Genomic DNA, 26,353 nt, shown 5'->3' with positions numbered 1-26,353 from the left:
TTCATCAATAAAGAATCATCGGAAAAGATTTTTTGATGAGTTTTTATTGATGAAACACAGTGTTAAATGAAAAAAAAACTTTTGTTAAGTGATTTTCTACTAATTTATATATATATATATATATATATATATATATATATATATATATATATATATATATATATATATATATATATATATATATATATATAAATATATACACACATATATATGTATATATATATACATATATTTTATATATATCAGCCCTCAAAATTAGGGTCGGCATTCGGCAATGTCGACCTTACTGCCAACCTAAAAGTGTTTGAGATTGGCAAAAAATTCCTGACCTCGTTTCTATGTTTTATGGTAGGACCTTTGTATTAAATTTTTCTTGCCGACCTCTAAAAGATTGAGGTCGGCAAATTATTGCTGACCTCATTTTTCCTAATTCCAAGGGTTGATATATCTACAATAGCATATTTATGTAAGCATTTGCTCACCTTTTTTGCTTATCTAAATTGATAAGGCTTTTTTAGAAAAAACAAAGAATAATGAATGAAAACCCGTGCCAAACCCTCAGTCGATGTAGCAGCACTCCACTGCTAGTCAGGCTATTTGTCATTTGATGTATGTACTGAAGCCCCCAGCAGCAGGGTATTTCAGTATGATGTCACACTGCTCACCTAAATCAGCATGTATATATATATATATATATATATATATATATATATATATATATATATATATATATATATATATATATATATATATATATATATGTTATATATATATATATATATATATATATATATGTTATATATATATATATATATATATATATATATATATATATATATATATATATATATATATATATATATATATATATATATATATATATATAAGTATATGTCAAAGTAAGGGTTTTTAACATTTTAAGATATGAAAAGATGTTAATGTTAAATTTTAAGAAGTCTTGTATTGAACATAGATTTGAGTTTGTTAAATTTATTTTCAGATAAAATAAATCCTTATCATAACAGACAATGGAGACGAGGCAATCATTGTGCATGGCAAAAAGATTATTTTACAAAGTTTTTCATTTTCTGACGCCGTGATTGGATTTATTGGAATACACTATGTAATGGACATGGATTATGATGCCCATGTCATGACGGCATACACAATTTACATTATATTTTACACTTACATTATATTTTATTTAAAGATAAAGGCTCAACAGAAACTTGTTTGAGTCAGATGAGTAGCCTATGGGAGGAGTATTGCCGCTACAAGCATGAACAATAACTGGACATTCCAAAGAACAACAAGTTTTATTTCAACGATGAGAGTTGTTTAAATGTATTAATACTTTTTGAATATTCTTATTTTATATCATCCTAATTTCAAAATATTTCATTTTTTCCATAGAAAAAATACTCTTGTAATATTGTTTTACAGTTCACGGAAAATATTATTGAAGCAAGAAAATAGAATAATATTTTAGGCAAAAATGTTCTTGAAATAAGAAAAAAGTTCTTATTAATAAAAATAAATCTTAAAACAAGAAAAAAAAATCTTTATTTGAGCAAAAATATTCTTGAAACAAGAAAAAAATTCTTATTTTAAGAACATAAATACTTGAAACAAGAAAAAAAATTCTTGTTTTTAGAATAAAAATTCTTGAAACAAGAAAAAAAAAATATTTCAGAAAAAAATTCTTAAAACAAGAAAAAAAAATCTTATTTTAAGAATAATAATTCTTGAAACAAGAAAAAATATTCTTACGTGGCGGACAAGTCTTTTTTTTCTTGTTTTAAGACTTTTTTTTGCTTAAAACAAGAATCGTGGATTTTGCTGTGTAGAACTGTTTAAATGTTTGTGTATTGATTTGTTGGCACTTTATATTTAGAGAACATGGCTTTTTTAAATTTATTTCTTGTAAGTGTGGATTGCGAATGATTTTTTATTCTTATTCTTTTTAGATTGCATAATGAACTTGAAGAAAAAGTTTATCATAACCAGAAGTGACACAGAACACTCAGTATTTGGCCAAACCTATAAATTTTCAGAAAGTCAATTGCCGACAAAAGCAGAAGTCTTTAAGCATTATCTATACATCAGACACGCTTAGACTTTCTCACGATCCTTAGATTTTGAAGAACCATCAATCAGAGATGTAAATAAGATAGTAGCTGATGATTTGGTAAACATATGGTCAAGGGCGGGGTTGCCAACGATATAACAGCATTCTGAAAAGCTTGGATAAATTGGTTACTGATACAAAACGATTGAGGAAATATGTTGGTGAAAAGAGAAATTCATCTACATTTCAGTGCCAACTTGGTTCTTTCAACAAATTATTTTACATTTGTCCTTGCAAATGCGTTAATCGTGGTATCAGGGACCGTTTAAACTGCCATTGTTCCACCAAAGTTCCTTTTAAGGAATGGGAGTTTTGGCTCAATCAAAAGAGTTATCATAAAATGTAGATTGGCCAGATTGACCAAGAAGAAACAGAACGACTCCAAAAGCCGAAAATTCGTAAATAATGGGAAATTCAGTTTGGAAAAAAGAATGCAGAAACATGCCAAGATTCGTCATTGACAATAATTCTTTCCTGGGAGAGTGATAAAGAAAGGAGTTGTTTCAATGATAATGAGGAACATGACGAAGCTACTTATTCAGAAGACAGCTTACATAGTGGACATGATCCCGAATATCGCAATGTATTTCAGTACAAAGAACTCTGTCAAATAATGGAACGAACAGGAGGTAGCAGCCGAAATGCATGCAAAATGCATTAATGCTTGCTTAAAAGATATATCATTTGATTCACTACAATACATATTAGATCCAGCAAAATTTAGAAGGCAAAGAAAACTGTGGCAATAAAAAGATTTCAAAGAACATGCAGAATTCATTGGAATCGGTTTTGATGGCCGTATAGACAAAACCCTAAGGTTAGTGGAACAAGATGATGGTAAAGTTAGCAGGGCCACTTCTATCAAAGAAGATCATTACGTTATCTGTTCATATCCCAACAGTGTCTACTTTGATCACATTCGTCCTCAAAGTGGTAAAGTAGTTGATGTTGCAAAAGAAATTATTTCAGTTTTAAATAACAGAAATTCTCTTGTGACTTTATAAAGTGTTGTTTGTGATGGAACCAATGAAAACACGGGGTGGAATAATGGTATCATTTGTTTACTTGATTTTTGTACTTGCAAAACTCTTTAATGGTGTATTTGTTTGCTTTATTTGAATGAGCTACCTCTCAGAACAATTTTCACTGCACTTGATGGCAATACATCTGGTCCTATTGTATTCAAAGACATTTTTGGTGATCAACTATCTTTTGATGCTCATTTTCTACTAACAGTTGCCTTTGCCAGTGTAAACAGAGTACTCATTGAAATGTCTGATGATGTCATTCATAATCTCCATAAATATCAGAAATACTTACTTAAAGCATGCTGTGTTGTTATCCGAGGATACCAAATTTGGATGTAGAAACAAAGAAATATTTCACAAATACTCCTCCCGGATATCTCAATCATGCCAGGTGGCTGACATTTGCCAATCGTCTGCTTCGGTTATACAGTTTGACCATATAACCAACGATAAGTCTGATAAAAATTGTTGATTACATCATCAAAGTTTACTCTTTCTGTTTGTTTTTAACCAAGAAAAATTGGAAACGCGTTGAAGGAGCACAGATTTTTTTCATGATTATGTAATGTATTCGTAGTCTTAACCATCCTGATACAATAGCAATCGCCTAAAAAGTATTGAAAAGAAACTGTTATTTCGCTCATCTTGAAAATGTTTTGTTGTCAGCCATTAAAGATGAAGACAAGAAAAAAGCGGTCGATGCAGCAAAGAAAATTATTGTATGTAGAAGAGAAGATAATACTGATAGGGTATAAGTTTTTTCTCTACAAAAGATTTCTCTCAATTTCCATGCTTTCTCATATTTAGAAATGATCGACTGGTCAAATGTTGATATCTATACTACTCTGATTTTATCAGAAGTGAGCAATGAAGACCTCTTAATCAATGTTATAAATGGCACTCTACAAGTTCCTGATATTCCATGCCATTCTCAAAATGTTGAACGTCTGGTCAAAGAAGTATCTACAGTATCCAAGATTGTCACAACCTATGAAAAATGTCATCAAAGCTTGTTTTCGCTTCAAACTCAAAACTTAAATATCTAAAATTCGACAGTAAAAAGGACTTTATATAAGGATTTTTCATTTTCACATTCTTTTTTAGTATACAAATGTAGCTTTTATTCTTTACATGGTGTTTTTACTTATTTTCAGGGGATATGTAGGCGAATAACAGTGGATCTCGTACTCATATAATTTAAGCAAAAGTTGTCCCCTTTAAACTAAATTCAAAAAGGCTAATATTTTTCAGGTAGTCATATTACATGGTGTAGCAACTTTTCCCACTAGTAACAATGCAAAAATCAGACAAATTAAAAATATGACCTAATGAGACAGATTCAGTAATATTTAGAGGTGGCCAAAAATGAGACAGATTCAATAATATTTAGAGGTGGCGCAAAGTTAAACAATTTTAGCAGACACTAAAATATTATGTAATTTTTCAACTTTTTTTGCCTTATCTGAAGTTATTTCATTTTTTGTTCGATGGTTTCATTTTATATATTTTAACCTCTAAGTGTGAAAGTAAGTACTAAGTAATGGTAGTTTTAGTTCATGTGAAATGTAATAAATATAAAAATTGTATAATAATTTTATAATTAATTAAATGTAGTAATCTGTAAAATGAGATTTTAAAAAGAAATATATTATTTGTATAGCAACCTTTTTTACTTACTTTTAATTTAAGTCAATTTTTAGTTGCTTTCACTTCTTCTCATGGTTGTATTTCCTGCATGAGTCTTATTGATTATTGATTAAGTCAATTATAATTTAGTAATTAATTATTATATCACATGCAGTTGTCTCTAATTTGAATTCTTCAAAGATTCCAAGGTAAATTATACTTTTAAAATTAAATTAAATATTTATATATTCATTGTTCAAACTGAAAATTGTTATTATTAACTAAAAATTATCATTCTGTAGTAAACTAGTAGTAGTAGAATTAGGTTATTTCAATCATTCATTAAATTTTTTTTGTAATGTTTGCGTGAAACAGAAGTTTTCTATAACATAAACAGAACTGGTAAACTCTAGGCAATGGTTGTTGGTTCATTGTTTAGGTAAAAATGGCAAAAGCTCCAACAACGAGAAGTTCTGCCAGTGTGTGGTTAATTGGAAAATCAACCAATCATGTTTCTGCATTCTTTTTTCCAAACTGAATTTGTATCTGATGATGAACTTTTCAGCATTTCTACAGGGCTACCTCACTCAGCTCCAAAAAGGGCAAGGAATGATATTCTGACTCCAAACTTGAACCTCACACTTGACCGCGTTAACATTAGTGATCGGCAAGCTACTTAAGCTGCTCAAGCCCTTCGACATGATCTTTCAAATCATTTCAGTTTCTCGCAGCACTATCCGTCATTCTAGAATGGATACATGCAAGCCCAAGGCAGTCGAGGACCAAAAATCATATTTGACCCAGGTACCATTTCTGTTGCACTGGGATGGAAAACTCCTACCAGATATTGTCCAGACAAATGTAAAGGCTGACAGAATTGCAATCCTAGATTCTAGCTGGAGAAGAAAAGTTAATTAAGGTTCCCAAAACCATAAGGGAAACAGGTGAGGAGCAAGCTAGTACCTTCCTTGAACTATTGAATAATTGGCATCTCGAAGACAAAATATGTGGGCTTGTGTTCCATGCAACAGCTTAAAACACTGGTTTAAAATCTGGAGCTTGCACAAATATTGAAAAAACTCTCAAGAAAGACCTTGTGTGGATAGCATGTTGTCACCATGTTTTTTAAGTTATACTTTCCAGCGTATTTGCATCCACATATCTTGGAGCTACCACTGGACCTGATGTAGGTTTATACAAATGATTTCAAAAAGAATGGCCAACATTTGACCAAAGCAAATATGATACTGCTGATGAAACGCTCTTCAGTGGATCCATGACTGATCTATGCGATGAAATGGTTGCATACTACAAAGAAGCTGTAAAAAGCCATCACCAACGAGACTGTTGGGAATTTTGAATGATTATACCTGCAACAATGTTGTTAAAGATGCAGCAATGACAGCCTTCAAAAGACACCTATGGTATTTTTCAGAACATTTGATTGGCTTGGCTATTTTTAACCCCTGCGTTGATGTTCATACAAAAGTTGCCATTGTTCAGAATCTTAAACGTGCAAAGCAATTGCAATACCTCTTGCAGGTTGTCAGCACTCATTGGAAAGCCTTTCCAGAGCCATCAAAGCATCTGTTGAAAAAAGTCTCGAAATAAACAATGCATTACATTACAATATATTAATTAAGTTCAGAATAACTAGAACCTCATTAAGACATGATATTTTATTTCGGTTTTGTTTCGTAACAACTTTCTTGCTGAAGAAATTAAATTTTCAATTATTTCTTGTTTCTTCCATCGCAACAACATTTATTGTTCAAAATTGCGCCACCCCAAGTTATGTTTGAAAATTTTTAAAAATTGGCCAAAATGGTCCATATGGGAAATAGAACAAAAGCAAATGTGACCCGACTTAACATTCTACCTTTCAATTTTTTGGAAAACCACTCTAATATATATTTTAAATACACACACACACATATATATATACATATATATATATATATATATATATATATATATATATATATATATATATATATATATATATATATATACATATGTACATATGTGTTTATATATATTTAATATATTTTATATATTATATAATATTATATATATATACATATACATATATATATATATACATATGTGTTTATAAGTATACATATTTATATATATATAATATTAATATATATTAAATAACATATTTTATATATTACATAATATTATACATTATATAATATTATATATATATATATATATATATATATATATATTAATATAATATATAAATATTTTTTCTTTACTTTTCTCTACTTTGTTTGCTTTCAAGTTTGTCTTTTAGCGACGTAAAGATTTGTAATTTTTAGCGTGTTTTTTTATTTTTAATTTTGTATTCAATGGCTGATGATTGCTGTATAGGCATGAAACTTTAAGTACCATTAATATTTTCTTCATTTATATATATATATAGATATATATATATATATATATATATATATATATATATATATATATATATATATATATATATATATATATATATATATATATATATATATACATATATATATATATATATATATATATACATATATATATATATATATATATATATATATATATATATATATATATATATATATATATATATATATATATATATATATATATATATATATATATATACACACAACCCTCGGAATTAGGAAAAATGAAGTCGGCAATAATTTGCAGACATCAATCTTTTTGAGGTCGGCATCAGGTTGGCAAAAATTTTTTGATACAAAGGTCTGACCATAAAACATAGAAACAAGGTCGGCAATTTTTTGCCAACCTCAAACACTTTCAGGTCGGCAGTTAGGTAGGCATTGCCAAATGCCGACCCTAATTCTGAGGGTTATATACAGCATTGGCCATTAATAACAATCCATCATGTTATTGTAGTATGGATATAAGTTTGAAATTATATATTTTAAAAATTAAAATAGATTTTTTCTTCAATTTTTTTTTATTCAAATAAATCAAATGACTATCATATAAATTTATAATAAAGTAAAAATAAATAAAAAAATTAAAAACTAAAATATTGAAATGAAGTGTTCATATGTATCAAAAAAAAAAAAGTGGCCAAAATAAACAAACCACATCAACAAAATTAACTAACCATAAGAACAAAAAAATAAATAAAAAACACAAAAATAAAAAAATAAAAAATTAATATTTTGTTGACAATCCTTTAGCTTTTAAGCATTGATCCGTTTCAGCATGGAATTCACTAAATTTTTAGTAATATCTTTTGGAAATTATTTAGTAATTTTGTTACTTCTTCTTTCAGCTGATCCAGATTTTTTATTTCAATTGTACCAAGATTGTGGTCTAACCAAAACCACAAATTCTCTATGCAATTGAGATCTGGACTATTGGCAGGCCAAGACACGACTTTAATGTTGTTTTCTTCGAAATATTGCTTGCAAATCTTAGCAGTATGACATAGAGCATTATCTTGTTGAAAGATAATTTTTTTGTTTTCGGAATATGTCAATATTAGGCATCAAATAATTATTCAATATGTCTAAATATTTTTCAGAATCAAGCCTTCCATCAAATAGTTTGAAGCAACCAACACCTTCATAGTTCATGCAGGCCCAGATGCTTATACCGCCACTCCTTGTTTTGTTTTATACATAGAACCTGGGCTCATTTTTTCATGTGGCGTTCTTCTCAGCATTACTCGGTTTTTTCTTGAATCAACCTCAACGTTCATTTCATCGCTAAAAGAACGTTGTGCCACATGCTCCAAGACCAAATTTTATGAGCAAAGCACCAGTTTTTTCTCGATTTCTGATGTTTTTTTGATAGACATGGTTTTTTGCAAGCAGCTTGCCACATATAATTGTGTTTATGTAGTACACTTCTAATTGTTCAAGCACTACCAACAACACCAGAAGTTTCCTGCCATTTTCGACTGAGATCAGTAGATAATAACTTTCTATTTTTTTTCACTATGCGAACTTTTTCACAAAGTGAATGCTCATTTCTTTCATTTGAAATGCTGGGTCTTCCGGAACGCATTGTATTGAATTCATGATATCGATTGATTATTCTGCTAACAGTTATATGTGTTGTGTTTAAATGTTTTGCAATTTTTCTCATTGAGTTGTTTTGTTCATTCATTGCTATGACTTAACATTTTGTCATATTATCAATAGTTTTTCCAGTCATTTTGATTTTTTATTACTGAAATGTTGTAGTTAATTAGATACTAGTTTTTATATTTCATTTACACAAACTTTTCAAATATTTATAACAATTAAAAATAAAAATTCTCTAACAATTATTATTAATTGGCAAATGCAATTATAAGAAATTTTGAAATAATAGAGTGGATTAACAATTATTATTAATTGACAAATGCAATTATAAGAAATTTTAAAATAATAGAGTGGATTGTTAATTTTGGCCATTATAATTATTTTAGATTATGAGGTAAGTGTTAAAAAAACCCAAATAATTAGTGCATTGATGGATACTTTTATAAATATCTATACTTATTTGAAAGAAAATATGATGCTCATCAATTTACACTTTTTATATTTGAAAAGAGTCAAACAATCATTGATTTATTATTAATCAAAGTTGAATGATCTCTAATAAATCATGGTGGATTGATATTAATGGCCAAAACTATTTATATATATATATATATATATATATATATATATATATATATATATATATATATATATATATATATATATATATATATATATATATATATATATATATATATATATATATATATATATATATATATATATATATATATATACAGTATCGGACAAAACAAGTGCAACCCAATAATGCTAATTTAGTTTCTTTATATAAATGTGCTGCATTTTTTCAATTTAGAGAAATAACTATGTAACTGTTTAGAGACAAAGTTCTTCAAGTTTTATTCATCACAAAGTTTATTATTTGTACAGGAAAATTAATACATTAATCAAAAGTATTAAAAAAAGTTGATTTCCTTCTGGACAAAACAAGTGCAACTTGACAAAATGTTGACCAAGCTGTATTTCGCTATCAATATTTCGTGGCGAATCCTTTGTTGTCGATCACAGCCTTGCATCTTCGAGGCATAGATTCGATCAGGTGATCAATGAAACTTTGTAGAATCGCTGCCCAGGCATTTTGGATTTGTTCAAACAGTTGATCCTTATTACGAACACCTTCACGAATAATTCTGCGGTTGACGATCTCCCACAGGTTCTCGATAGGGTTGAGATCCGGAGATTGAGGCGGCAAATCCATCACTGATAGGTGGTTGTCTTAAAACCACTGCTTGACTACTTTTGTATTGTGTTTCGGATCGTTGTCTTGCTGAAAAACCCATTTTATTGGCATATTCCATTCAGCATGAGGTAACATAACATCTTTCAGGATATTTTTATACATGAAACGGCCCATTATTCCATCGTGTCGATGTATTGGACCTAGACCGTTAGCAGAAAAACACCACCAGACCATTACATTGCCTCCACCATGCTTCACGGTCTTATGGCAGTAACGTAAATCTTGTTGAACTTCGATTCATCACTGAACAGGACAGTTCGCCATTTCTGCACATTCCAGTCAATATGAGATGTAGATAACAGGAGTCTTTTCTTCTGGTTTTTTAGTGAAATCAGCAGTTTCTTTGCAGGGCGTCGAGAAAACAATCCGGCTTCAACAGCACGTCGCCTGATTGTTCGGTCCGATACAGGCAGCTCTAATTGTTTTTGTATCTCGACTGATGATATCCAGGGATTCTTCTTGACGGATCTGCCGATCATAGAATCCTCTCTAGAAGTGGTGGAACGCGGTCTTCCACCTTTGTTATCTGCTGCCAACTTCCACGTAGAACGATATTTGGGACATAGTCTTGATACGATCCATTTTTTCACGCGATATTTATCACAAATACGTTTTTGTGACATTCCACTTACTTAATCGCCAATAATTTTCTTTCTTAGTTCCAATCCAAGACTGTCGGGAGCCATTTTTTCCACTTGAAGTCATAAAAATAATAAAAATAAATAATCACGCTTCTCAAGGCTTACCGTGTTACATTTACCTTGTGATGATACAATAATGCTCTGTGGAACACAACGTCTTGGTTGGATGTGGACTGTATTGATGTAATGAAACACTTGTTGTATTTCACTTCTAGTATTGATGTTCTTCGATAAAACACTTTGATAAAACTCACTTCGATAAACTGTCTTGATAATACTGACTGATTGACTTCCATATACTCACTGAATTACAAGTCGATTTACATGTCTCTTATATAGTAAAATGAACCTGTGTGAACCTGTTCTGGAAGATTTTAGATGCTTCTTTTCGATGCTTCTGGAAGCTTCTGGATGCTTCTGAATGTTTCTGGATATTTCTGGATGCTACTGGATGCTTCCAGATGCTTCTTCTGGAAACTTCTGGAAGCTTCTGGATACTTCCTTTAATTATTAAAAAACTTCCGTGACGTTGACACGGACCAGACTTAAGAAAATGAAACAAACCAAAAAAGTTGCGCTTGTTTTGTTGACTGCAAAATGGCACTTGTTAACGAAATTCTGCCTGTGTGCTGTCACCTGTCAGCTGATTGCTCATGTCATGGCATGCTATGACTCCAGACTCCTGAACTGTTTGCTGTGGTAGTATAGTTCGTTTTGTTTTTAAGACATGTAAAATTAGGAACACTTTATATATATATATATATATATATATAGTTTTATAGTTTGTTGCATTTGGGAAGAGCGGAGGGAAAAAAGTGATTCTTACGCCAACACATACGCCACTTTTAATTACTTTCGACTTTCGTCCAACATTTGGGTGTTGTCAGAAAGTTAAAACCATTAATTTAATTGCAAATTAATGGTTTTTTAAAAAAACCACAAAAACGCAAATTTAATTGACCAGAATGTTTTTAAAAACATTCTGAATGTTTTTAATAATATAAACAATGTTTTTATTTTAATTTTTTTTAATAAAATGTTTTTATTTTTAATTTTTTTAATAAAATGTTATAATTTTATTACTGTAAATCATGTGCAGAGTGTTGCTACATCGACTATCTTATAGCCTGACTCGCTAGGGACTGCTGCTACATCGACTGACAAATAGCCTGACTCGCAACGGAGTGCTGCTACATCTACTATCTTTTAGCCTGACCCGCAAGGGAGTGCTGCAACATCGACTGAGGGTTTGGTTGGGGCAGACAGTCTATCAATTAATAAAAAAAAAATTCCGGTCTTGCATTTTAATTTTTACTTTTTGTCAACAAAATATGGAAAAAACTTTCAGACAACATATAAGAGTTCTATATACATACATACATACATATATATATATATATATATATATATATATATATATATATATATATATATATATATATATATATATATATATATATATATATATACATACACACACAAAAAAAAAATATATTTGTGCTCTTAGCTGTGCATGATATTTACAAATAAGAAATAGGTAAATTAGCAATCTCGACATTGCAAATATTAAAGTATGCAAAATATATTAAATGCCAATAAAAGTACAAAAATATAACCTAAAATGTAAAAACAAACAAAAAAAATTGACATACAAACTCCTCGAAGATTTATAAGCATGGCAAGGAAAACAAAGTCAACTAAATCGAGTAATGCTCCTTCAGCAAATAGTGCATCCCAAAGTGTTAATAACTTATTCAAAGAAAACTCTCTTCCAAAAAGAAGTCTCACCCAACGACTAAAAACAGAAACCATAATAATTAAACAATTAAAATAAACTGCTTGTATTATTATAAGGGAGAAAATTTTTTTTTGTCAGTCTGTCTGTTGACATTTTTGTGCGCAATAAACTAAATAACTTTTACATAAATTATTATAAACTATACTTTGTTCGCAATAAACTAAATAACTATTACATAAATTATTATAAATATATATTATTAATATATAAATAATTATTAACAACATATATATATATATATATATATATATATATATATATATATATATATATATATATATATGTATATATATATATATATGTATATATATATATATGTATATATATATATATATATATATATATATATATATATATATATAATTATATATATATATATATATATATATATATATATATATATATATATATATATATATATATATATATATATATATATATATATATATATATATATATATAATTATATACAGAGAATAGTAACAATTAAAATTTCTTTCTAGTCAAAAGTTAGTCGTAGTTTCTTTTTAGTCAAAAAAAGGATCTTGGCAAAAAAAAGATTAAAATATTTTTATCTAATTCGGCTCATTTTAATGACTAAATAAAAAATGAAAAGGGCTCGTTATCAGAAGTTGACTGATAATAAACTGACTTGATTTAAACAAGAATTATAGAAAGAAAACACAAAGATATTCTCCCATAAATCAATGTGAGTCCAACAAAAAATGGTTTGTCTTTACTCAACAAGAGTTTCATTTAAAACAAACTTTACTTGCCTTTCGAATGAATATTAACAATAGACAAACTTCCTCTATTGAATGTTTGTCACAAAGCCAAACATTCAATAAAGTTTCTATATATTTACCAGGACCTTAACCATGGTTAACTCTATGTGACTTTCTTGAGACCAACTTCAAGAACAGGAGTCAAAATAGTTATTAAATATGATTTAAGTACTCACAATGTCATCTACCATCTGGCAATAGATGAGGCATTGATGGCATCTACCATGAGGCATTGATGCAATATATTTCTAGGTATTGAAGTCAAGGTATGTTCAATGTAAAATTAAATGAAATCCAATAATATGCCAACTGATTTTAACTGCTACCCTTATTTTTAATGATTTTTTCTTATTATTCGGGAATTAATTCTTAATAAATCATACTACTTATAAATTTTCTTATCAATCATCGGTTATTTCACATCAAGTGAATTTTAATTTAGTTACTTCTTGAATCCTCGCTTTAAAACAAGACCTGATATTTGATCTCTATGATCAAATATCAGGCCTTGTTATAAAGCGTAAACTGACGCGCCATTTATGTGCGCGCTAATGGAAGTGGTAAGCCATTTCAAGTAATTTATCGTAAGCGGTAAGCCATTTCACAGAAGCCATTTTTTAATATTTAAACAAGAAATCATTTAAACGGTAAGATAAAAGAAGTAATTAACGTTATAAAAACCACTTACAAAGTTTGAATGACAATTACGTAAAAGTTTGCACGACAATTACATTTGATATTTTATAAAAGCGCATTGATATTTTAAATTTTGTTTGTTTGTTTTGTTATAATGATTTTATAAAATGTTTTTTCATTTTATCAAAAAAATGAAAAAACATCATTACAAACTTTAAACAACATCTTATAAAGAGTTTATTTTTTTACAATTAAAAAATAATAATTTCTTTTATAGATATAACTCTATTATATACAACATCTTATGAAGAGTTTATTTTTTTACAATTAAAAAAAAAACAATTTCTTTTATAGATATAATTCTATTATTAATTTTTTGCTTGAATTTACGGTTCAAGCAATATAGCTCTTGCAATGTTTTCATTTATATTTAGCGAAAAATAATATTTTATAATAGTTTGTAGCTTTATATAAATAACAGATTGTGCAATATCAAAAAAGCAAAAACAGAAAATTCCTTATTAAGAAAGAATTTTTATTAAAAAAGTTATTTAAATTATAAAAAATTAGTTTTTTTTATTTTACTTGGTTTTTCTTCCTTCTTTCTATTTTTACAAAAAATCAAATTCTTTGTAAACATGTTATAACTTATAACACTGCATCAAAAATATTCCTAAAGTGCACAATTAACTTTTTTGCCTAAAGGGGGCTCACCCCACTCAAAAATATTTCGACAACTACCAAGTTCATAGGATTTTTAGGGTATTCATTGGAAATAATACTACAATAGTGTTTAAAAAAATATTTCATTTTTAAAAAATGTCAGGTGTTGCCATGGTTACAAATTCAAAATAATGAAAATCATAAATTATTGAAATTTGAAAAGCTAATTCCCATGGGTTGGTAAACTATTTTTCGATGAAACTTTCTAACATTATTTATTTACACTAGAACCATGCAATAAACCAAAAAAAATTGAAATTTTATTTCGGGAAGGATGCCTGTTTGAGTTTTTAAAAAATCAACAATATTTTTCTATATTTTTACTATAAAATTGAACTTTAGACAAGCTAATCACAGACATCATAAAATATTTAAATCAAACTTTTGGTTTATTGCATGAAACAATCTATTATGTGCATTGTGTGAAAATATTAGCTCAAAAGCTATAATAGAACCAGAGTTACCACATTTCCAAATTCTATTAAACTTGGAAAAAATGCAATCTGATAAAATAAGCAAAACGTAAAACATTTTGTAAAAAAAGTAAGATGTTATTATTTAAAAAAAGTTATTATTATTTAAGTTATTATTATTTTATTAAGTTTTATTATTTTATTAAGTTTTATTATTATTTTTTATATTTATTAATTATTATTATTATTCATATTTATTAATTATTAATCATTATTATATATATTTGTTAATTATTTTTTATATTTATTAGTTATTATTTTATTAAGTTTTATTATTTTATTAAGTATTATTATTATTATTATTAAAGTTATTATTATTAAAAAAATGTTATTATTTAAAAAAAGTAAGATGTTATTATTTAAAGCTTTTCAATTCTAAGCTTAATATAATCTATTTAAAAGCTTTGATAATAGAAAGTGATACAACATGTACATTATCTATAATTTTATATAAATAAACTATATCACATTTTTTATCAAAAAAACGCTGTATAACTAAAAATAAGAAAACACCATATCCAGAATAAAAAAACTAAATAAAATGAAAAAACATCTTTAAAATAAACTTCAAAATAATCCTGCTTTTTAGGTTTTTCCTTCATTTTGCTTTATCATATTTTTTTTTTTGTCCTCTAATTTTTGTCACTATGTTTTATTGAATTTTTATCCTTTTGATATTGATTTTATCACATCCAAATTGGTATACAATACTGGAATGATATTAGTCTTTCATACTAAATATAGTATAAAAGACTAAATATGGTTTTTAATAACAGCTTTAGCTCCAATATTAAAGTTAGATATAGCATCATAGATGCCCAAAGAAAGTTGTTGTAAACCTACAAATATTGATTTGGGCAAATGTTTCCAAACCATATTATTAAATGACTCATTTTGATTTTATGTTAACTAATTTATAACTTTTCTAACTTGTAATGCAATGTTTGCATCATTCAGAGCCATTTAGAGTTTGAGTGGCAACAAACTTAACTTTTTTTAAACTTAAAAACAATCTTGTTATAGTTATTTGGAAAATTCATAAGTGCATTAAAATGATTAATACCAGCAAAGTGTTGACCGCATCTACACATTGAATATACTATTCTGTAGTTTAAATCAAACTCTCATGATATAAATGGCATTTTTTTGATGTCCAAAATGCTCCCATTTTACAGTCATTTTATTAGCTAATTCATGTTTTAAACTTTCACTTAGCTTTAAACATGAACTTTGATTACATTGAGGACTACCAAGAACTGAAATTAAGTTTGATAAATTAAACATATCCTAAATCGAAAGCTGAGGAATAGCATGGCTGGCAGCTAAGTAAACATTCTTGTTTTTGGTAATGATGCTGAAGTATTTGGAACAAGATTTAACAGTTCAAATTGCATGGAAAAATTGTTTTTTATGTATTTATGTATTATGATTTCCTTTAAACTTCTATTATTGCTTTTTAAACTTGCAAACTTTACTCTTTTAATTTTATAACTTGTTATTGTTTTTTTTATTTACCATTTTAATTTTTTTCCATTATCAACTTGATAATCAAGCTCTTCTTTTAAACTAAATATTTATTTTTAGTTTAAAAGAAGGGCTTTAATTTAGGGAAAATTAATTAACTTTAGTTTTTTTCTTTGCATCAAGTAATATTTTTTGTTTGTCAATAACTTTTTAAAAATTCATTATTTTCAAAGCCGCAATAATGAAAAAACAAAAACAAAAAAAACAAAAAACAAACTTTAATTCATTTATGCAAATGTTGAAAAAAGAAACAAATAAATTTATGTTAAATGATAATAAAAAAGTAAATTTAATTATTTGAAACTTGAATAAAAAATCAAAAACAAAATAGACATTCCACAATATGTACATTTATAAAATTTATTTTTCTTAATTAGTAAAATAAACTTGTTTTGTAAAATAAACTTGTTTTGTAAAATAAACTTGTTTTGTAAAATAAACTTGTTTTTCTTAATAAACTTGTTTTGCTGTAATTTATTTTATGGTAATAGTTTAAAAAAGTTAATGTCCTTAAATAATAAAAAAAATAAAGATAATTTTATGACGCAAAAATCACAAAGAGCTATTAAGCTCAGCCATTTTTGTTTAAAACAAGGCCTGAATTTTGTTTTTTATAAATTGCTACTTAAATCATTTATGTCCAAACTTTATAAATATATTACAATATTTTTTTATTTATTTTTATTAAAAAAAACAAAAAATTATGTGAATACTAAAAACAGCAATAATAGCAACAGCAACAACAACAACAACAACAAATCAAGAAATTTTCTTACATTCCATACAGTTGAGGACTTATATCAATTTTTTGAAGATGTTGGCATAGGGCAGTGTCATATCTCTTCAACATAGAACCTTGAATCCAATTAAGTTTTTCAGAAATAGCTGTTACCTAAAAACGTACATTTGATTTGCTGATTACACAATTAAAATAAAATGAGATAAACATTGTAATAAAAAAATGAGAAAAACATTGTAAAATAAAATAGTAACAACATCATACTACTTCATTATCAGGATTTTTAAAAATTCTTTGGTCAGCAGGTGCCTAAAATGAAAAATATCCAATATCTAAACAACAATGATTTTTCAGAAAAAAACTTTTAAAATAAAAAATTTCATTAAACTTTAATGACAAAATACCACCCACTTGTTTTAGACTCTGCGGTTGTGGAACATTTGTGAACCAAGATTGAATGGGCTCCATTATTTTCGTAAATAATATGCTGTTACATAAAGTTTATTTAAATCATCAAGTCAGTTAAACAATTTTAATATATATATATATCTTTTTAATAGCATTTTAGTTTTATATTCTTTTTTTAATAATATTTTTGTATTACTTTTATGTTTTTAGAAGTAAACCAATCAAAATCATAAAATTATAAAACTGAAAACCAAAAAAAAACTCTTACTATGAATCGTGTTCAACAAATTGATGATCCATGACGATTTTTAAATCATTGCTGGTAACAAGAAGATAAAAATGAATTAAACAAGAAGATACCAATAGATTATCTGACTATTATAATTATAGGCAATTAACAATTTATAGTGTTAATATTTTGTATAAAAACTGTTCTTATTTCAAGTTATATTAATTGGTAAACAATAATTCCAAGATCTTGTAGTCCTCAGCATGCAAATAACAATCAGTATCCCTAACTGTTAGCTTTGTAACTATCAACATGGATGTTTTAGATTAAGTTAACAAAAAACTAAGATATAACCACAAACAAGAAATAAAAAAAGTGTGGAAATATAAGGTTTTAAATCTGTAACATGTGTTGTGTAAAGTTGGTTAATGAAGCTTCTTTTAAGAAAATAACTTTAAATGCTATTGAAGAAAGTAATCATGTTTTAGCATGGTTTTTGCATGTGTTTACAAAAGCATTCAACATTTAACTTAAAATGAATGTAATTGCTAATTACTTTAAAAGAAACAATGCTTAAACATTATGATTGCTTTCTTTTACTGAAGAAAGCAATAATGTTTAAGCATTGTTTCTTTTAAAGTAATTAGCAAAAACATTATCAAGTTATGTTTATTATAATTTTAATTTTTTATTGTGCGTTTAACAACACCAATAATATGATATTTTTATTAACTTATTATCAAATACTTAATATACTATTATTTTTGAAATTTTTAAAAAAATGTCAAAACAACTAAGCATCTTTTTGATGTTAAAGGAAGATGGTACATTGGAGCGTAGCATTAAACGCTAAGGAGAAGAAGAGAGAAAAACTAAGCAAGCAAAAAAAAAGTGCAATTACTTGGAATGTGCTATGACTTTAGGAAAATTTGATATTTGATAATTGCCGCCAAGCAATAAAAAACACGGGCAACAACTAAGCTGGATTCATATTGACAAATCAAATGAGTGTTTCTCTTAATGGGTTTGTCAAAAGTATCTAAATATTAGCAATGCAACAAATTCAGTAACAATGGGATGTAAATTTTGGAAAAGAACATACTTGTTAAGCCACAATAAAGATGATGGACATATAGTTTGTATTTCGAAATATCAAGAGAACCTTCACAATATAGCTCCAAGTCTTGAAAAAAACTGTATCGACAAGAATTGAACAGACTTTTTTGGATATCGAATTTTGTTGTTAAAGAGGACCTTGCATTTAAAAGATTTCCTCAGCTGTGCGAGCTACAAAAGCTAAATGGAAGTTGGGCATGAAGTTGGGCAAGGAAAACTTAAGCAACAAAGCTTGCAAAAACTTTCTTTCGTCAATTTTGTCTGACTTAAAATGCGACTTAAGTTTAGACGTATAAAATGCTCGTTTTATTGCAACTTTATCTGACGGTTCTACTGATAAGAGTATTGGTGTACAAGAAAGGTTTTTAAGATTTGTTAAAAATGGTAATCCAATAACTATATTTGCTGGTATTAACTCAGCACTGACAGTTGATGCTGATGGTATATTAAATGCAATAGAATTTGTTTTAAAAAGTTTAACAACAGACAAAATGAATCAAGATATATATTTAAACAATATCTATGCAAAAACTGTAAATGTTAACATTGATGGTGCATCTGAAATGTCTGGCAATAAAGCTGGTGTTCAAACTAAAATGCAAAATAGAAACCCCAGTATTGTATAAACCCACTGTGTGGCACATAGATTAAAACTATCTGTGTTAGACTCAATAAAGTTTGATATTTATTTAAAGAGGTTTAATGACAACATCAATAGTTTGTTTTGTTTTTACTATTATTCATTGCAGCGAAGAAAGGATTTTAAAGAAATAGCTTCTTTTTTAGATGAAGAGTTTAAACAGCTTGGGAGATTAAAAAATATTTGTTGGTCAGCTAGCCGGGAAAGGGCATTAAGATTGCTTGAAACTGACTATAAAGTTATTATTTATGATTTATAGCAAGGCAAATGAGAAAGACAAAACTGCACAGAAAGCTAAAGGATTTTTGTGTTTCATGAAAGACCTACAATTTTGATTTCATTTACATTTTATTCAAGATATTGTTAAATCACTAACAACATTGCCATTGGAGTTCCAAAAAAAAGGAAATTTTCATTTGTGAAATTTTGCGTAAAGTTGATGCAAGAATTGCTCTACTAGACGCATTATCAGTTAATCCAGGCTTGAATATTGGACACTTAGTAGATAATTTAGAAGTAAAAGAGGATCAGTTAATTTACAAAGGTATTGATTTAACAGCATTAAAAAATTGTTTTGAAAATATAACAATTGATTAAATTCAAAAAGCTTCTTTGATATATCCAAAAACTTAACTAGAATAAAAATTTCTTTGAAACTCCCTCATTTGACATGTATCTCTTAAATACATTTCATTTTGTTGGTATCTTAAATTATTGACATTCGCCAATAATTTAAGGTACGAACGTCAACGTCCATTAAAAAAAAACGATTTGTTGTGACCTGATGTAAGTTTTCTAACAAGTGATCAATACAAGTAAAAAATTCGCTTTCTTTCAATTTTTTTAACTTTATTTTATATTACCTTAAATTTTCATTAGAATCTTTAATAGCTGTAGTGTTCTTCATGATTACATATACAATCACAGAAATTATTTCATGCATTCCCTATAAAACAAATCATTTATATCAAAAAATACAATAACTGTTTTTATTGCTGTTAATATTACTACTATCTAATAATTGCTGTTATTATTACTTCTAACTACTGTTATATCCTAAAAAACATTGTAAACACAAGATTTTTGTTTTATTTTGTTTACACCAAGATTTTGTTAAAAGTCTAACAAATTGCATTAAACTGCAATTCACCTTAAGCACATGCATCAATGCAGCTGTGTTTGGTGGATTGAATTTTTGAAGAATCTTTTATAAGTTTGCATACATATGTGTGTGTGTATTTGGTAACAAAACACCACGGTATTGAAATCGAGTTATTGCATATAAACAATTGAAAACTTCGCCACATTCAAACAATTTTTTAAATTTATCTTTAACAATTCTGTATGACAATAGAAATTTACCTCGGTTTCATAATATGAGAAGATATATTTATACATTTTGTACCGACAGGCACCTACCTCAGTTTCATAATATAAGAAGATATATTTGTACATTTTGTAGCAGATTTTGCAAATATTTAACCCAAGTTTAATATAAACAACTCTTAGATTTGTAAATTCCTAAATCACTAAATATTTTAAAAGCAATAAGTTAAATAATCAATTTAAAGTTAATAAGTAATTAAACAATTAATGCTATTTTGTTCTACAATATTTTATGAAAAATTTGTTACATTAAAACACTTCACTAATTTATTTTTAAAATAAACACCCAACATTTACTTTGAAAATATTTAAGTTTTTATACTTTCAATCCCAGGCTTTAATAGCTTTTCAATTTTCACAGATTATATTCAATGTTTATTAAAAAACTGATTTTTATATAAAAGCAAATAAAATTTACACCTAACTGAATACTCTAATAAAAATCTTTTTCCACCAGTTCTTACTTAATAAAGAAATGCAAGTGTTAAGTTTTAAAAACCAGTAATTATTAAAAAGAAATTGCATTATAATATAATCCAAACTCTTAGAGAGAAAGTAGAAAATGTTGCAGTTGCATGGGGAAAAACTAAAACAAAAGATGATATTAAAGTTAAGTAAACTATTAGGCCTCAATACATGCCTTATACAACACTTGCATGTAACTTAACCAAAATATTGGAAAAACAAGGCACACATAAAGTACACCAGTAAACTAAAAATATTCCAATTACAGAGCTCAACAATAAAACAAGTGAAAATGATTTGGAGACGAGAAATGCTAAAAAGATTGGGACAAAGAAACAAAAAAAACAAAAAAAAAGTGAAAAAAAAACTTACTAAAAAAGATTAAAAAAATACAGGATGAGCGAGAACTTGTCATAGTAAATTTTATTTTTTATTAGTAAATTTTATTTTTATCTAGCAAAAGTTAACTAAATAGCAAGTTAGATATATTTAATATAAAGTTAGATATATTTAACTTAAAGTTTTAATTCAAAAATTTTTTACAAATTCATCTTAACTACATTGAGCTGTTATCATTTCTCTCAATTGTTTTCTTAATTTTTTAAATACTTAATAAAATTAACTTTATAAGTGATTTAGAGTATTGATCTGTTTTTAATTTTAATTCTTTTAAGACAAAATTAAAAGCAAACTTGAGGACACTTCCTACTACAATATTTTTCTTAGTTAAGAATTTCTAGAAATTAACCTGATATAGTAAAAGAATTGGTGATACTTAACGACAAGTTAGGAGCCTGGTATATATACCATGAAAGTATTTAAATCTTATCATTACCTGGTAATAATTGGTGAAAATTACAAATTTGCAGTTAACTATATTTATGTTAATATCTTTGGAGACACTTTGGAGACTTAGCAACAATTACTCCCAAAGAGTGTAAATGAGAAAAAACTGTTTATAAATCTACAAAAAAAAATCACTGAAATAGCATACAATCTCACTGTACCTAACTTGCAATTTTTGCATAAAAATTTTTAAAAATATTAAGTAAAAGTTAAAGGAAGTTTTTCCTTGGTAACATCATGCATTTTAGCCTGATTTTTTTTTGGACATTTCATTCTTGTTTGTCATACATTTTTTTGGTGGACATAGGTCAATGATGTTTGAATAATAAACCAATTCAACACTGCTATTGCAAAAATGGGCATTGAGCTTTCCAGTTTGATCATAAGCATTTGACACATCAAACATTACAGTTGTAGAATTGCAGAAAGATTAAAATGCTTTGTCATACAGATTCAGCAATCAATACAATATAGAATAAATAATTGGAACAAAATTCTTTTGAGTATAAGCCAAAAAACTATATTACATCAAAATTTTAAAAACTTAAAACCTTTATTATAAAAAAAAAGTAATAAGGATTTGTTTTTGAAAATTTTAACCTTTATTATAAAAAGAGTCATATTTGTAACATTTAAAGTTTCAAGGAATTTAATAAAATACTTTTGTATATGTATCAAACTAAAGTTTTATTTTTGTGTACTTTATCAGTCCATATTTTTACATTATTGTTATGCACATTCACCACTTGGTTGATCTTTAACACAACAAATTTAAACACTTCTATAAAACAATAGGAAAAAAAATTAGTAAAAACCTGTTTGTATGAAACTTCTGGCTTTTCTCTAGCATAACAAAACAAAATTTGAAGAATCATAGATCTAAAGAAAACATTTTTTCAAAAACATTATCTTTTTTTCAAGTGAACATTTTTGCCAAATACTTATAAATACATAAAGTTTAAATGAATAAAAATACCTTATGTTATCATTTTGAAAAAATTCAAGCTCAGGTGATCTAAAAAATTGGATTTGAAAAAAAATAATAATAATAAAATAAAGATGTTACCATAGAAACAAATATGCTACCATAAAACAAAAAGTATTTAACTTGAAATACTTACAATCTATCTAAATCAATTAAAATTAACGATCGCAGTTCGTTATCTTGAAAATATTTATGCCAAATGCTCTAATAATTAAATAATTAATAATCAAAAATAAAACTTTAAATGAACTTTCTTAGTTATATTTAAAATGAAAAATATGTACATCTTCTGATTGTGAAAGAGGATGATGTTTTTCTAAATCTAACTCTTTCTCTTGCTCATAAGGGTTAATCACATACTAAATAAAAAGAAAAAAAAGTTTTAGTAGTAATATGAATTCAAATTCAAATAGTGAAGTAAGATGATTTCATATTTAAATAAGGAATTAATTTGAATAATGTTCGTAAAACAAATTTAACAAACATAAAAGATTCATAAGAAATAAAAAAAGTATTATTGAAATAGCATACAAATATTCATAAATTATATATTATAATTATTTAAAAATGATGCTTGATTTTTATTTTTTCTAATAAATTAGGAAAGCAACATGTTGAGCTCAAAACAATTTGAGCCCAACATGTTTTTGATGATATTTCAATTTTTTTATTTTTGAAAAACTGAAGCATTCATCTTCGCAAAATTTGTTGTGATCTTTTTCTTTTTTGTGACAGTTTACATCAGATTTGCCCAATCACTTCCTACTACTATCTTAAGGCTAACTACAATTCTCTTGTTTTTGTCATGGTCCTTAGGATGGTGTCTTTTATTTCTTACCTAAAAATTGTGCTCATAGCTTGAATCCAAAAGATTTTTAATATCTTTAAACCTTCCAAGCTATGAGTATGAAAGCTTTTAATCTATCTTTTTGGTTTTATATCTCTACCACATGGTTCACTCCTTCTTGTTGGTTTTATGTCTCTACCACAGAGTTTACTCCTTCTTGTTGGTTTTATGTCTCTACCACATGGTTTACTCCTTCTTGTTGGTTTTATGTCAAGCCTCTACCACATGGTTTACTCCTTCTTGTGCAGTCAAGCCTCTACCACATGGTTTACTCTTTCTTGTGCAGTTTTATGTCAAGCCTCTACCACATGGTTTACTCCTTCTTGTTGGTTTTATGTCAAGCCTCTACCACATGGTTTACTCCTTCTTGTTGGTTTTATGTCAAGCCTCTACCACATGGTTTACTTCTTCTTGTGCAGTTTTATGTCAAGCCTCTATCACATGGTTTACTCCTTCTTGTGCAGTTTTCTATTCATAATCATTTCATCTTTTCTACAAAAACAACTATCTAGGGTCTGAGACTTTGGTCTATTCTATATTTTTAGATAAGCAAATCTCATATTATGTCTCAGAAGTTAGTTTCTAGAGACTTGAGAAAAATTATTAACAGTGTCATTAAAAAAGACAAGTCTACTATTCCATCTCAATACTTGAGTCTGATCTTATTACCACTCAAGGAAAAGGTAAAACTAATTGTAAAAAATTTTTCCTTTATCTCATCTCTTAATCTTTTTGTCATCCTAAAGAAAGTGGTAAGTTCATTGTTAGATACCTTAATAACTCCTGGTTCTGTTATTAAAATTATTTCTCACTTTAAACTTTTCTATAACTTGTGGTATATATAACATTATTGTTGTAGTTTTACAAAAGTATTAGCCAAACTCTTTTCTATTAGAAAAAAAATATAAAAAAATCATCAAATATTTTGTATAAATGCAATTAATTTTCGTTTTAAACAATATTCTTTCTCACCTTATTTCTTATAGATGTATAAATTTTTCTTTGTTCATTGACTTCATTTACCCAATGTGCTGGATTTTCAGATAAACATTTCCAAAACACCTAGAAAATATTTAAATTTCAAATTGACATTAAAATATTTTTTAAATACCATATTTTTAATTATGGTATTATTTTTTTATTTTATTTTAAAACAATTCTTTCTTTCAATTAAATTTTTAAATATTGTTTACACACAGTTTATTTAAACAAAAATAAACTTTAAAAAGCAAAAACTTAATATAAAGAACCTAAACTGAAAGAAACCAAAAAAAAATAAAAAAATTTCTACTATTTTAATACCTAATTTGTTTCATCAAGTAAAATAATTAATGAAAGTGATCATGTTACTCAAATATATCAAGTATATCATATCATATATCAAATAAATAAGGTTTTCAAAATATATTAGGATAGTACTTTAGTTGATTACATAAACATTTTTTTACGCATCATTATTACATGTATAGCTCAATCAAAAGCATCAAGCTGGAAACCTGTCGGTATATGTATTATATCAGGAACCAAAAAAGTTTGAGCAGTTTTGCAGATCCATAAATAAATACACATAAAAACAGTCTTAATAAAGTTTATTCTGAAAAATAGTCTCCTTCAGCAAGAATAACTTTCTCCCATCGTGAAACAAGCTGGTATATTCCATTTTTATAAAAGTCTTGAGTTTGGTAGCTAAAAAATTGAATTAACTCATTTTCGAGATCTTCTCTATTTCGAAACTGTCGATTCCTCATATGATTATCCAGGGCCAAAAACAGGTGATAGTCACTTGGCGCAAGGTCTGGTGAATACGGAGAGTGAGGTCGAATCTCCCATTGTAAACTTGCTAGAGTTTCCCGCGTGATTTTTGCGGTGTGCAGTCTGGCGTTGTCCTGGTGGAATACAACACCTTTTCTGTTTGCCAAAGCTGCTTGTTTTTGGTGAAGAGCAACCGAAACTCTGTCCAATTGGGCTGAGTATACCTCAGCAGTAATGGTTTGTTCACTTGGTAGCAACTCATAGT

At 27.2% G+C, this 26,353-nt stretch overlaps 1 protein-coding gene across 2 annotated transcripts in view; it reads right to left on the bottom strand.

Moving 5' to 3' along the window:
* Positions 1-26,353, bottom strand: part of LOC105851024 (TBC1 domain family member 5) — an 88,923-nt gene that overhangs the window by 24,441 nt on the left and 38,129 nt on the right. For both annotated transcript variants that reach the window (XM_065808995.1, XM_065808996.1), the window contains exons 5-15: positions 25,309-25,398; positions 23,774-23,848; positions 23,626-23,693; positions 23,481-23,519; positions 23,320-23,383; positions 20,671-20,753; positions 18,091-18,141; positions 17,826-17,901; positions 17,679-17,723; positions 17,452-17,567; positions 12,389-12,531 (exon numbers count right to left, since the gene is read on the bottom strand). In XM_065808995.1, coding sequence (XP_065665067.1) covers positions 12,389-12,531; positions 17,452-17,567; positions 17,679-17,723; positions 17,826-17,901; positions 18,091-18,141; positions 20,671-20,753; positions 23,320-23,383; positions 23,481-23,519; positions 23,626-23,693; positions 23,774-23,848; positions 25,309-25,398 — 850 coding nt within the window. The remainder of the gene's footprint in view (positions 1-12,388; positions 12,532-17,451; positions 17,568-17,678; positions 17,724-17,825; positions 17,902-18,090; positions 18,142-20,670; positions 20,754-23,319; positions 23,384-23,480; positions 23,520-23,625; positions 23,694-23,773; positions 23,849-25,308; positions 25,399-26,353) is intronic.

This window comes from Hydra vulgaris, chromosome 11, assembly GCF_038396675.1.
Source record: "Hydra vulgaris chromosome 11, alternate assembly HydraT2T_AEP".
In the NCBI taxonomy this organism is placed as follows: Eukaryota; Metazoa; Cnidaria; class Hydrozoa; order Anthoathecata; family Hydridae; genus Hydra; species Hydra vulgaris.
The sequence above is the reverse complement of the archived record's forward strand: the minus strand, read 5'-3'. Positions and strand labels throughout refer to the sequence as shown.